Source organism: Peromyscus californicus, unplaced genomic scaffold (assembly GCF_007827085.1).
Source record: "Peromyscus californicus insignis strain IS unplaced genomic scaffold, ASM782708v3 Scaffold_15__1_contigs__length_86483966, whole genome shotgun sequence".
In the NCBI taxonomy this organism is placed as follows: Eukaryota; Metazoa; Chordata; class Mammalia; order Rodentia; family Cricetidae; genus Peromyscus; species Peromyscus californicus.
This window is the reverse complement of record NW_026294447.1, coordinates 74220859-74234947: the sequence shown is the minus strand read 5'-3', so window position 1 is coordinate 74234947 and position 14089 is coordinate 74220859. Positions and strand designations below refer to the sequence as shown.

The following is a 14089-nucleotide window of genomic DNA, read 5'->3' as shown; positions in this document are numbered from 1 at the left end:
AGCCAGGTCTATAACTTAGGACACTTTTTGTCCTCCTGTTTGGTAGGGGACTCAAAGGGAGGCAGAAAATAGCTGGTTTTAATGGTGAAATAAAGGTGTGAGTGGGTTTCTAATCTCTTCCTCCTACCTGGAGCCTCTGCCTTCCTTTCATATGCTCCGTTCCATCCAGGGAGCTGCTTTCATTTTCCCCTTGGTGAAACTGTTTTACACAGGTCTTGAGTATCTCTTGTGTCCAGCCAGTCGTAAAGATGTGTGGTCAGTGCACAAAGGGGATGTGATGGGAGTGAGGTAGGGCAGGTGCTGAGACAATTTCTGAGGATATTCTGGAAAGTGGGAGCTGGAAGAGAGGCTGGGATAGTGTAGGAGGCGATGGAATGAGATTCTCTTTCTTCTGGCACTCTCTGGTGGTCAGGGTGGTGCGAATACCTTACTCAGTAGGAAGATTGAGCTCGCTTTGCCCCTTGAATGCTAGATGTGTCCAAACCAGTGCTGGCACAGAACTGGCGGGTTCTGCAGACAGTTCCGGTTAATGATGATAATTGACCATCATGTTTGAGGAGAAGACCTGTAGGAGTGCTTTGATAGTGTCGCTGTTGACCTTGCTCTCTTAGATCTGTCAGCTGAATGTGAAACCACTGAAGAATGGTCACCCCTCCTAGATGAACAGATGTTTTCACGTTCCCATACTTATTCCTCCAACATTTTCAAAGTGGTGGCGTCTGATCATTTTCATTAAGTGAAGAAAGCATCCCTTCTGTTTTCCTTGGTTGTAACAATGCCAGTGTCAGTCTCTTGAAGATGAGCCTTTGGCTGGGACGTTGAGCTTTATGTCCTGAGAAAATGAGGAGAGAGTCTACTTCTCTAGTCAGAGATGAGAAGTGCCTTGGGGTCTGAGCATTGTCTTTACTTGCAGATGCTAAGCAAAGGCAGGTATCCATGAGCTGTCCACTGGCTGTCTTTAGTGTCTCAGTGATCCAAACCACTACTCCATTTAGAGTTCCTTTCTTTGATAATCACAAATAAATATTCTGGGCTTACCCAAAATCTGTTCTTTTCTAGGGCCTACAGGTTCAGGGAACAGTTGAACCTACAATGACTTACTTTCCCTTACAGATTTTCAATTTTCTGTTTTCATTATTCCAAAGTAGCCCACATAAGGTACCTTACTTTTAGTCTATGAAGAAAGGTAGGATGGAGTGATGAGATGTCAAAGGGAGAAAGGAGAGCTTGGGATTCCATGTTGCAGGGCTACTTCAGAAAGCCAGCTCTCTTCCAGAGAGCACTCGGAGACCATGGCCAACTGGTATACCTCCCCAGGCCATGGCCTACCCAACTGAGAATAGCCAGATAATGCACTTACCTCCAGGAAGAGCAGAGAGGCCTGTGGGCCACTCTGCAAGTGAATAGCCTGCCAAGCATTCAATAGAGGTCGAGGAGTGCAGCAGAAAATGGTCAAAGCATTATGGCAACACGGGTCCCACCCTTCCTCCAAGACCCCCCACCATTGCCAATCCCAGCTAGATTGAGAGGTGGTAAGGAAGGGGCACAAGCATGCAATACATCACATTCCTTTCTTTTTCTTCTCCTCCCCACCCACCAAGGAGTTTTCACATTGACAAGCTATAGTATGGGGGCAGAGAATAGGGGAAAGTGTGGGGGACAGTAACAATTGGATAGCTGGGGAATTATAGCACAACACAGAAAGAACTCATGAGGGCAACAAGGAGTTGAGGCTGCAGTATTGCCCAGAAGGTGGGAAAGGAGGAACATGGAAATAAACTATGGCTGAGAAGGCAGAGATGACACCGAAACAGGGTGGGAGCGAGAATACAGGAGGGGAAAGAATAAAAATTTCTGTCAATAGGAGAAGGAGGAGAAGGGAACAAAAGGTGGGGGCAGAAATAGAGTCATTTTTTTTCTTTTGTATTATTTCCTTGTTTGTTCAAATTTCTTTCTTTCTTTTTTTTCTTTGCCTTTGCTTGGTTGTTGCTTTGATTTTAAAGGATCTCACACCTGATATTCCACGTTCCATCCATTTCGGCTCCCCAAGGGCAATGAAGAAATTCTCTTGCCTTTCGTATTCCTCCTCATCTACTATTTTAACCCTTATGGTTTTCCTGTAGGGACAACAAGAGAGAGAGTGTCGACTAGGTGGGCAGTTTTGTTGTTCACCTGGAGCACAGCCTTTAATAACCATTCCCATCACTCTTGGCACATGCAGCCCCGTCCTGCCTTGGTGGCCTTCGACAGGACTATGGTGGAGTGTGCTGTCTTATTAAAAAAAATGCTCGTAGCCTTTCTTGTCTCCTCGGTCACAGTTGTTCTTATAGGTGAGAGAGAAAGGGAACCAGGAGGACAAGGGCCAGTGGGCAAAGGCAGCCAAGAAGAAGGAAGGGAGTCGGGAGGAAGACTGGGATCACGGTGGGGAGGAGTCATTTTAGATCCTGTCAGTAGATCCTGGTTAGTAGGAAGTTAAGTCGGGCAGCACATTCCATTGGTGTCACATGGTAACAGTAGCATTCCTTTTGGCTTCAAGTAAATGACCTGCCTAATGGGAACAACCCAGAATCCTTCCACAATGAACAAGGCATCTGCCATCCCCTCTTTTGCCTCATTAGGAAAAATTTAAAAGTATTTATGAAGATGGAGACTAGAGAGAGGGGGAGAGAATGGGGGTAGGGAGAAAGGGAGGAAGTGTTCTATTAATTTTCTCATTGTTTATCCTTTAGGGGTGTTCAGTATGACGCAGGGAACCCACACTATTGACATCCCTGTCCTAGAGGAATGCTGTGCTCCAAGACTGACCTTCTAAAGGCTGATTGCCCTGAATTCAGAACACAAGGTTGTAGCGATTGCGGTCTGTTTCTGGGTATCAACACAGTGGAGTGTCAGTTATAAATAAAAGTAAGTTTTTTTGGAAAGATACTCCACTCCAAGTATCCACTTGAGCCTCATCCAGTCATGTGGTCATGGGGTTGCAGCGGGGACCTGGAATTTCACGTTTGGCTTCTCCTGGAACTTCATAGAACAACAGTGGTGGGTAGCAGATCTGGTTAGAGATCTAGCTGTAACTATTATTCTTCTGAGGGTTATTTGTGGCGGGGAAGACACTGGGACCCGATTCCCAGTGATTCTGGGAAAAGAGAATAAATGACAGTTTAAATGTCCTCAGATTCTCTGATGTTCCTTTGACATTCTGAAGACATGCTTCAATTTGATACCAATAAAGCACAAGCAGTGTGTGTGTGTGTGTGTGTGTGTGTGTGTGTGTGTGTGTGTGTGTGTGTATTTTACTTAAGATTTTTTTCTTACCTTGTTATGTGGACAAAATCATTGAGCATTTGTAGGTCAGAGACTTCTGTCAATAAGATGGGAGCCTGCTTTGCTACCACAGGGACTCTTGGAGGAGATTGAAATGAGCCTGGCTTAGGGAGCCATGATGATGGCTTGCTCAGAGAATACTGACCCCTAATCCAGCAGCCCCAGAACAACACAACTTATCCCAGGAAGGATAGTATGGCTTCCTCATGGAGGCCAGAGCTGTACAAGGTCATTCAGATGGATAGCGCAGCTCTGTCCATCCTGAATCGTCTCATGGGCTTGCAGGGAAAGCTTCCCCTTAGGTCAGACTTCTCTCCTAATATTCCCTCTGCCTCCACATCTAGCTCCCCTTAATAAGAAGAGTAGGATATGGCAAGAAGGTCTTTAATGGAGACCTGGACTTCAAGTTCAGTCAAGGTCAGGGAGAGAAATAAGCTTTGATGGCAGAGACGTGGCAGATAAGATGGTTCCAAAGGGCTCTCTGGGGGAGTGGGACAAAGTATGGCCCAAATATATTGGTTCTCAACCTTCAGGGACATAAACTCAGCCTTGAGAGTGATTTTACTTATGGAAATCTGTGCCGGGAGTCTGTTTGTCATAATTCCTCCAGTCTGTGAACCTATCTGTCCTTCTTGCCTCCATACCACATCACAGAGAGCCTCATTTATCATATTTTCAGAGAGTGCTCTCTCTCTCTCTCTCTCTCTCTCTCTCTCTCTCTCTCTCTCTCCCTCTCCCCCTCTCTCCCTCTCTCATCTACTCACCCGTGTTCATTTTGCTACCCCAGAAAAATTGCCATTTGTCCTTGAAGACCTCTCTGTGGATACCATGTGACAGGTTGGCAGGTGTTAGGACAGAGAGAGTAGAAGATGTGAAAAGGTCAAGAGAGGAAGGAAGTAGGAAGGTAGGAGGCAAGAGGAAGAGAAGGAAATGGATTGGAAAGAGGAAGAAAGGAAGGAGAGAAGACTGTTACTGTTAGTGTGGAGGACAGGGTACTACACCTTTCTGAACACTCATATCCACCATGCGGGGGCCCATCATCTCAATGAAGTAATTCTTGTTTTTCTCATACGTCTCATCATCAATTACCTTGATGTGAATTGTTTTGCTGTGGATGGAAAAATAAAGTATCATAAATAAAGGGGCAGAATTGGGGCAAGGCAGCTGGAGAAGAAACAGGAAGAGAAGGAGAGAGAAAGAGATCCAGAAAGGTCCAAGTTGGCCCCAGTTCCACAAGTGCATGGAAGAAGGTGGCTCTCCTGGCCCTTCTTCAGCATCAGTGAGTTCTCTTGGGCTTCATGTGGCTGTATGTTATAACCATACTTGAAGACTGGAGAAAGCTCAGGCTTTATAGCCAAAGGTTCCAAGTTCCAATCCCAGAAATGCTATGTGATCTTGGACAAATAATTTAACCAATATACAGACAAGACAAATAAGGTTTACATAATATCAGGGATTTTGCACTACCCCCTTTATCCATTAGGAATATATTTCAGGACCCCAGTGAATATATGAAACCATGGATCATACTGAACCTCATACGTGCTACCTGTGAATATCTATGATGAGGTTTAGCTTATAAATTAGGCACAATATGAGGTTAACAACTAATGATAAAATAGAAGAATTATAACATTACCCATCGGGTGTGGTAAACATTTGTAACCCAAATACTCAGAGGCTAAGGAAGGAGGATCACAGTGAGTTTGGGGCCAGCATGGACCATATAGTAAGTTTGAGGCAATCTGGACTACGAAACCAATTCCCTATCTCAAAAACTAAACCAAAAAAAAATACTCACAGTACCCTATAATAAAAGCTATTTAAAACTTATGAATGGTTTATTTCTGGAGTTTCCCCTTAAGTATTTTCAGACAGTGGTTTTTCATAGGCAACAGAGACTGTCTGGCTCCCACACTTAAAATTTAAAACTGTTAATTTCTATGCATTGTATCTAGTAGTGAGTTTCACTGTGACATTTTCTGAGATACATCTATCATGCTTGCCAGCATCCAGTCCTCACAGCTCCTGTCTCATCTCCTCTCTCCCTATTCCCCATAGTCTCTCTGAAGACTGATGAAAGGCTGCTGCATACATAAGAAGATTGCACTCATAGGTCTTCTCATAAGGTTTATTCTTCTTCATCTCTTTGCTTTAGGAACAAGGAATAATTTTTTTTTGACTTCTGGAACAGCAGATGATGATTGAAAGTGCTTATTTTATAGAAAGAACAGAAAGAGAGGGACAAATAGGCCTGTGGGAATCCTGCCCAGAATAGTAGACGCTCTCTCCCTTTTGTGTGGCGGTGGACATCACAGGGAGAACTGCTTGGTCTGCGTCACACATTGTCTGTTTCACAGTGACTGGGAGATGCTGTCTACAGATGAGAGGCTGCAGTGTGGGGGAGGGGAGGGCAGGCTACATAACTCTGGAGCTGTCTGAGTTGGGATCTGTGTCTAAGTTCTACCGTGGTCCTTTGGCCAACCCCAACCCCAATATCCCACATAGCTTTGGGTATGAAAAAGTGTTAGTTTGTAGAGTGAATGTGTAGGTAACTATTCTGGGCTACCTACCTACCCACCCCACTGCTACTCCTCCCTGCAGTTGCTTCAAAAAGAGAGGTAAGCCTATGCAGCCAAGCTGTCACTCATGATGGGACATTTCAGGACCAGACCCAGCCTTCATACATCACCTCCACTAGAGGGTATGGGTCACTGCTGCAATTGTGGCCGAGAGCTGCATCTCTCTGCAGCATAGGCATGCAGAGCTCTACAGGACCCTGCAGCAGCTCCCATCAGCAGTCCTCTTCCACACATGCCTCTAAGATTGGCCTTTGCAGAGGAGATAGAGGTCTTCTGCTCCACTCTTCCTTCTTTTTCAATGAAGCACTCTATCTTTATAGTCTTACTTGCCATAAACTCTTCATTATCTGAAGCCCCCCAAGTCAACCGTAAGAGTTTTCTTTGGTGTCTACGATTCCTCTACTAACCTTACTTACTGGGTCCATCCCTCCTGAAGTGAGCATAACAGCTGCTGACCCTGCCCTAGACCATGTCACTAATGGCTTATGAAATGACACTCTAAACCTTGATGACCTCTGTACCCATTGCAGTCCATGAAACCCCAGGTAGCTACCATAGGAAGCGATGCCCTTGCAGCCTGTGAAAACCATAACACTGTGACTTTCCGTCTTCCAGGGACTGAGAGCCTGGGTTGAAATCTCTCTTCCACCCTCACCATCTGGGTAGCCCTGGGCGACCTGATAAAGTCCTCAAGATGTAACATGTTTCAAGTGTGAAGTCTTAGGTGCAAAATGGCACAGCAGTGTTTGCTCTGTCGTGTCCCTCGAACAATAAGGAAGCACACGGAGGGAAGTATGTTTTCTGCTGAGGGTTTAACAAATAGAAGCCATTAGTATTAAGCATAACAACAATTCCAGTTTGAGAGTCACATACAAGGGGATCTTTTCATCTCTAGTCATTAAGTCAGAAAATAAGGTGGAATCAATAAATAGTACTTACTGCAAATAGAAGTCAGGTCAAGAAAGGGCTGGATAAACCAGGAGAATAGATCCCTAAATGGATTACTACAGGGCCTTGGAGTGCTAGGAGGCTACAGAAAGAGACTCATATTCTCTCAAAATCTGGCCTCTGCCATCATCAGTGACAAGCTTGGGGCTGGATAGAACATGTTATACAACGTGGCTTGTGTTCGTTTTGATTTTTAGTGATCAGATAAACAGGAAAAGAGACTCCATGGACATCATAGCAGAAGACAAGAGCAAGGAAGACAGGTGTGGAGCAGCAGAAGGAGGAAGCAGAGCTGGCTGGCAGGAAAAGCCAGCTGGAGGGTGGGATGAGTGAAGGAGGCAGGGTGTGGGGTTCCCCCACTGAGCCCATTTGTGGGAAAGACATCACATCTGTTCTCACTGAAGGTGCTACCCTGCCTGGAGGCTGGAGAAATCCCCTCGCAGCTCCCCAAAACTGACAACGTTTTTATTTCTGTCCCACACACAAGTGAGACCACAGAACATTAACTAGGAGTCACCAGCTGGGCCTCGAGTTCTTTCCAAACTTGTTCCCTCAGCTTCAGTCAGCGGTACAATCATCTACCACTTGGCTCAGGCCCTGAACCCGGAGTCCCCCCCTCTCCCGTCCTTACTCTCTGTTCCGTCCTCCCTCCTCTCCACCCATCTCCTGCTCCAGACTCCCTGACCATCACCCTTCCTTCTGCTACCAAGATCAGGACACCACAGCCTCTCGCTTGGACTGCGGCAGCCTCTGAAGAGACTCTCCTGTCCTGGGCTCTGCTTCTCTCTTCCCTCTCTTTCCCACATTGTAGCCAGAGTGACAGACTTAAAAGGCAGAGTCGCCAGATATGGTGGTGCACACTTGTAATCCAAGCACTCCAGAGACAGAAGGAGGATTGCAAGTTTGAGACCAGGCTGGCCTACGTAATTGTAGGCTAACCTTGGCTGCCCAGTGAGACTCTGACTCAAACACAAAGTTCAGATCCTGCCATATCCCCAGCAGTTGGAATAAGCAAATTCCCGTGTCCTAGAGGAGCATCTCCAGCTGTACTGAACTTCAGATCTCACTCATCACAAGGTCCCCTTGCTCTGCTCCCAAGCACCGTTCTTTCTGTTTCTCAGGTCAGGTTACTTCCCACTCAGGGTAAACTTCCTCATGTTCCTTGTCTAGGATGCTCTTCACCTACACCTGGACTTATCCTCATCTGTTGGATTTCCTCGTCCACTTTACCTCCTTGGAGAAGACTTCCATAGCCACCTTAGCCCCTAGAATTCCTCTCCCACCACAGATTGCATTCGATTCCTTCACACAGTGGTGTGATGTTCACTGCTTGAAGTCAGCCCTTTGGTTACTGTTTCCTGTTGGTCCCCCTTGAGTGTAAACTCTGTGAGAGCAGGGACTGAGCCTGTCTTATCTGAGGTTTCAGTCCCTGCCTAGTACACACCCACCACACAAGAAACCCCCAGAAAGACCTTGTAGAGTAATATCTGGTGTGTTTGGTTGCTACCACACCTGGAGTCTCATGTCTTTCTGCTATAAAAAAAAAATGTGACAAAGAACAAAAAAAAAATGCTTTGAAGATTACTGTGATGGCATGCCCAAGGATTCTGAGGGACACAATATCTGGGAGGCCAGTGCCACCCAGCTGAGATTAAACCTCCATTTGTCCACTCTGGGGAAGATGGTGTTCACAACTAACATGGAAGCCATTAATTCAGATGAGGAGTCATGCTTCATTCTGTGATGTCAGTTTTTCCTTCCAGCTCAGTAGCTGCTTCTGAATGGAGGACACAGGCTATCCTGATCAGCTTCTTGGAGGGCCAGCGATGCCATCGGAGGCTACAGGGCCAGCACCTGCCTTTTCTACTAGCCTTATGCTAAGAGGTGCCAGAATATGTGGCATTCCCAGCTTGGGACCTGGCTGTGTCTCTTGGAGATGAACCTCCTGGGAGCTCTCCCAAAAACCCAAGAGGGATTAGGAAAACATTTCCCAGGCCTGGCTGGCCTCTCACAACGTTGCTTTGCATGGAGGGCACCCAGTCCGAGCGAGTCTCTGAGCTTCATTCCTTTCGGACTGTTGAGTTCTCTTAGACCAAAGGGGCAGGGGCAGCATTTGTTAGTTGAGTGAGTGAATGATACATCAGAGGGCCACCCCGAAAGGGAATTGGCCCTTCTGGAAAGTGATCTCTGCAAGGGTCATGCCCGGTTACTCTCAAATTCCCAGAACACAATTCTCCATCTCTATAACAATGAATATCACCAAGTGTCAGCTCTGTATTTACAGGCCTGTTGGAACCCCACATTTGCCCCGGATCAGCCCAAGGGACTGTTTGGGGGAGACAGGAAGATTCACAGCTCCGTTTCCCTCCTTCTCCGTCAAGAAGAGAAGAGAGAAGGCCGCAGTGATCTAGGAATAGATGGTTGCTGTGCCCTGAAATTGATAAATCCCCTTCTTGGAGAGGCAAGGGGAATAATCTATAAAATAATTTATTTAACCGTGTGTCTGCTCCCAGCACTGTAGACAGAAAATGGCTGGTTATCTGATTCATGGCTTTAGAGATGTTGGGTCTCTTTCTGGCTCTCTTTCTCCAGCTGGGATCTCATTTTCAAGGATGATTTTGATCCAAGCTGGAAAGCATTTTTTATTGTATAGACATAAAACTTCAGATCCAGGGGCAAACCTTCTAATAATTCAGAAGAGAGAGCTGCCGGCTGCATAGAGCCTGTGTGGAGCCCAGGCGAAGCTCTGCACCTTAGCCTCGACTCTCTTGTCCACCTGAGCATCTACAAACCTCTCATTTCAGGTGAGTAATTTCTAGAGATGCTGTTGAATAGCAAATCTAGGAAAGATTACTGTTCCCGGGTTAGACAGAGAAACTACTTCAGTTAGAGACTCAACTACATGGGGGATTCGCCAATGCTACGACATTTTCTTCACTGACCAAACTGCAGCAGGGTTGCGGTACCACGTGATGGCTGTTTCCACAGAGCCTGCTGCCCTTGGGGCAAGCTTAACAAGCTTAACTTCTTGAAGAATAGAATCCCAAAATGTGCTTTTTCACAAATGCAGGGAGCCAGAGACCGTCATAATACCTTTCCAAGAGCTAAGGAGGCTGGGGTGCACGATGTAAGGGAACACCAGAAACCTCAGCACTCAAGCTAAATGACGTCTTAATTCTGCAATAAAAAAAAAAAAAATCAGAACTGTTGGGGGAAAATCCGTCCTGAACAAAATGTCAAATTTCAGATGCAGACAGGTTCCTGAGCTGCGTCTGCATGACTCTCCTCGGCGGCCTCACTCTCCTCTTAGCATGTTGCTGCATTCTTGTGCTGCCTGGTGCCTGGCAGCACGACAGGAAGAATGGTGGATGAGGAAAGCAGCCGAGTTTCCGCTGCTTCTTTCGTGTGGGTCCTCCCAAGCCACCTACTCTTACCCAGGGAAAGCAAGAGGCTCCTCTCTGGGATGTTTATGGGCAGCAACAGGAGCAAAACCCCACAACCCTTGCCTTTTGTAATTGCAGATCTCATCCAAACATAAAAGTATGTATGTGTGCAGGTGTGTATGTGTGTGTGTGTGTGTGTGTGTGTGTGTGTGTGTATGTATATATGTGTATGCATATGTATGTGCGTATGTGTTTGTGCTTGTGAAATGTGTGCATGTGTGTATGTGTATGTTCATGTGTGTCTGGGGTGTGTATGCGTGTTTGTGTGTGCATAAGTGTGTGCATGTGTGCGTGTGCACCTGTGTGGATATTTGTGTGTGAGCATGTCTCTCAATATGTGTGTATGTGTGTGTGTGTATATGCACGTGTATGTGCGTGTGCACATGTACACATGTGTTATACAGGGTTCCTCACTCATCCTCAGGAACTGCTTTCCCAATCTGACTGCTTGCAAGTCCACAACTGCTCCTGCTCTCCACTGACTCGTCTTTTTTCTCACCTTCCCTCTGCAAGAACCCAGCTGCCATGCACCAGCCTGAAGCATTCCATAGGCCCAGGCTCTTACAGTAGAGAGAGCATGGCTGGAGGGTGGGATGGATAGAGAAGAAGGTGAGGAAATGGTCTTTGAATTGTGCTCTAGGCAGATGGCTGCTTGTCTTCTATGGTCCTAGCATCTGCCTCCTGTTGGGCCGTGGGTCCCTTCTGCTGGGACCTCCTCTTGGTAACACCCCCCCCTCCAATCACTGTCACCTCAGACCTGGACTCTTATAGCAGTCACCGGGCTCCCTCTTTGCTCCCGTTCCTGATGTTCTAATACAGTCTGTTCTTTCATCAGCCAGAGACTCTCTGTAGCCTTTAAGAGAAAATCTTTAGTATTTGTGTGTTGTTGAACTGCTGGCCAAAGATTTAAAGAAAGGTCCAAAAATAAGTCCCCTTCTGCAACCCAGAACTCACTGTTCAGAATGAGTGTTGATGCGTATGAGCAGGACTGTGATGCCAGAGAGCTCCAAGTGACGATGGTGTTCGTACAAAAGTTGGCCCCAGGAACAAGGAACAGATAATTCTAGATTTCAAAGAGAGGGAAGTCCCAATGTGTCACTTTTTTTTTTTAACTTAGGTTCCATGCATCAGACCCTGCCACACTTGGAATATAATTGAATATATTTATATATAATTGAATGAGGGTGGAGAGAGGGCAGCTGTTGAGAGTGTCTGTTGCTCAGGAAGATGCCCGAGTTCTAGTCTCAGCACCTGCGTCGGGCGGCACACAACTGCCTGTAACTCCAGTTCAAGAGATCTTATACCTGCTTTGGGCTCTGAGGGCACCTGCAGACTTGGGGCATTCTCTCTCTCTCTCTCTCTCTCTCTCTCTCTCTCTCTCTCTCTCTCTCTCTCTCTCTCTCTCTCTCACACACACACACACACACACACACACACACACACACGAATAAAAACAAATCTTAAAAAGAACCAGGGAAAATAAAAAATAAACCTAAAAGTAAAGCAAACAATTGAACCTGTGTGGTCTAGCTGAGAAACTCTGAGACAACAGAATCTTTGGAAGGCTTGAGGAAGCGCAGCGTGCTGGGCTCCATTCCCAGAGTTCCTGTTGCGGCAGGTCTGCACTGGCCCTGAGGATGTGCATTTGTGGACACATGCCCAGGAGCTGCTTGGATGCTGAATGAGCCTGCACAGCTCACCTGGCTTGTTTCACAGAACACCGTCTGCTAGTCTCCCTCCGTTGACTTTGCCGCAGCATACCCGCCTTCTCTTACCTCAAATGCATAAACCCGATTCCTGCCTCAGGACATTGGCACTAACGGTTTCCCTTTTTCTGGACTGTCACTTCCCCAGACATTCTCAGAACCAGGTTCTCTAAAAATGTTTATGTTACTTCTCTGTCTTCTCTACCTGATCCTCTACCCTCTTTCCACGTCAGCTTGTCTCACCTTCGTCCTATTCGCCTGCTTACCTGGCACCATTACCGGACTACTAAGGCCATTAAAAGCAGAAACCCTGTCTGTTTCTTTTACCAGCACCTGGCACACACTCTAGCGCATGGGCAGTTTATATTTATTGAACAGATGATTGGTGAATAGCCGTAGTGGTGGAGCCAGAAGCTGAGCCCAGGGCGTTACAGCACAGAGCCCATGCTTAGCGCTTAGCATGAGACTCCAGTCAGAGATGCAGAAGAACCCTTGCTATGTCTCTCATTTCATTCCTGTACACACTACTCCATTGAGAAGCACCGTCATGAAGCTACCTCTATGAACAGAAGGTTTTAATGCTTCCCCCATCTCTTCCTTAACAGTCTAGACCTCTTTCTCTGACTTTTAAAACATGTGCAAAAAGAGTTGCCTTGTCCTCACTCTGTTGGCCACTTCACTTACTTATTATTGACGATAGTCCTGCATCTCAGCTTTTTCCCACTGCTCCTTCTCGGGACTGATGCCGTGGAGACAAAGATTTTCTCCATCGTTCAATGGTGAAGAGCCACAGCCTTAGCATCAAAGCTATCCATTTACGGTGCTTACAAGTCTTAGCCTTTTGACTGATTTGTGGAACCCTGTGAGCCCCCATTTCCTCATCTGAAGGAGGATATAGTTGTAAGACTGACTTCACGGGGTCATTGAGAGGACCACAGGAGATAACACGAGGAAAGTTTATAGCAAGGGACTGGCCAAGAATACAGAGTCAGAAATACTAATTTGATGATTTTCTGTTTAAGCTATAACTGATGCAGTCCTTTCTCTGGTTCCCAGGATGGACTCCCAAGAGGACGACAAAGCTGACAGTCTAACAGTGTTGGTTTGGGGCCGGGCATGGTACCTTTTCAACTCCGTGAATGGCGTGATGAAGAATCGCAGATAATGGGCTATGCCTCGTTGTCATACTCCTGCCTATGATTGGGGACCTGTCTTAGTGAATGGGGACCGGCCTTTCTCTTCACTTATTGCCCCAGTGCCACAGAGTAACCTTCCCTATTACCCAGCTCCGCTCTCTTTCTTTTCTAAGTTGACTGCAGAAGCGGCTCATCTGCATATTCACATCCCATTCTAGACTGACCAGGCTCAGGGACTCCTGTTTCATCTCCATGGTGGGAGGGAGCCAAAGAGATCCATTTGTATTCCTGGGGCTGCTGGCTTGGATAGGGAGAAGTTCTCCAAGAGTGATCAGGGCTTGTCACTACCCGCCCACACCCAGAATGTGATTTGCTGGTGCCATTTCCAAGTTCTCAAGTGCCTTTGCTACCCTACCCCAACTTCAGTGAATTCTCCCCAGCTCTTCCCTGGGGGAGGAGAGGTGTTGTGCTGGGAGAGTCTGTCCCCTTTTAGACACAGTGGCTCCTTCCTCTCATTTCCACAGCTCTAATCTGTTGTCCACTGTGCACAGACTGTTTGCAATCAACACCCCCTTTAAGCAGGGCATTTACATATTCATTTCCTATCAGAAGAAACAAAATGAGCTTGGGAAAGCCTGGATTTACAGAGAGGCCAGATTCAACTGACAGGAGGCAGCTCATGAAAAACAACAACAACAACATGTTTGTGTATATGACATATGGGGGGCTGCTGCCTTCCTGGATGAAATTATGGGCATGGAACAGTCAGAGAGACTCATTCACCTGAAACAGAAGGAGATGACATTCTGGGGTGATAAAAGAAAGCACAATGATGGTGACAATAATATAATACATTTTAAACTCTATATCTGCCTGGAGGGCTCTTAATCAAGGATTTCAAAGCCCTTTCCCTCCATCTTGCCCATTCATCTTTCCCCCATCCCTGGGAAGTA

General features: G+C 46.5%; 1 protein-coding gene and 1 non-coding gene across 4 annotated transcripts in view; one reads left to right on the top strand and one right to left on the bottom strand.

Annotated features, from left to right (window-relative positions):
* Positions 1-14089, bottom strand: part of Slc8a3 (solute carrier family 8 member A3) — a 140443-nt gene that overhangs the window by 14107 nt on the left and 112247 nt on the right. For all 3 annotated transcript variants that reach the window (XM_052739415.1, XM_052739414.1, XM_052739416.1), the window contains exon 3: positions 2014-2117. In XM_052739415.1, coding sequence (XP_052595375.1) covers positions 2014-2117 — 104 coding nt within the window. The remainder of the gene's footprint in view (positions 1-2013; positions 2118-14089) is intronic.
* On the top strand, positions 11166-11287 carry LOC128111363 (small nucleolar RNA SNORA40). The gene has a single exon (XR_008218610.1). It is a non-coding gene; the product is annotated as a small nucleolar RNA SNORA40 (small nucleolar RNA).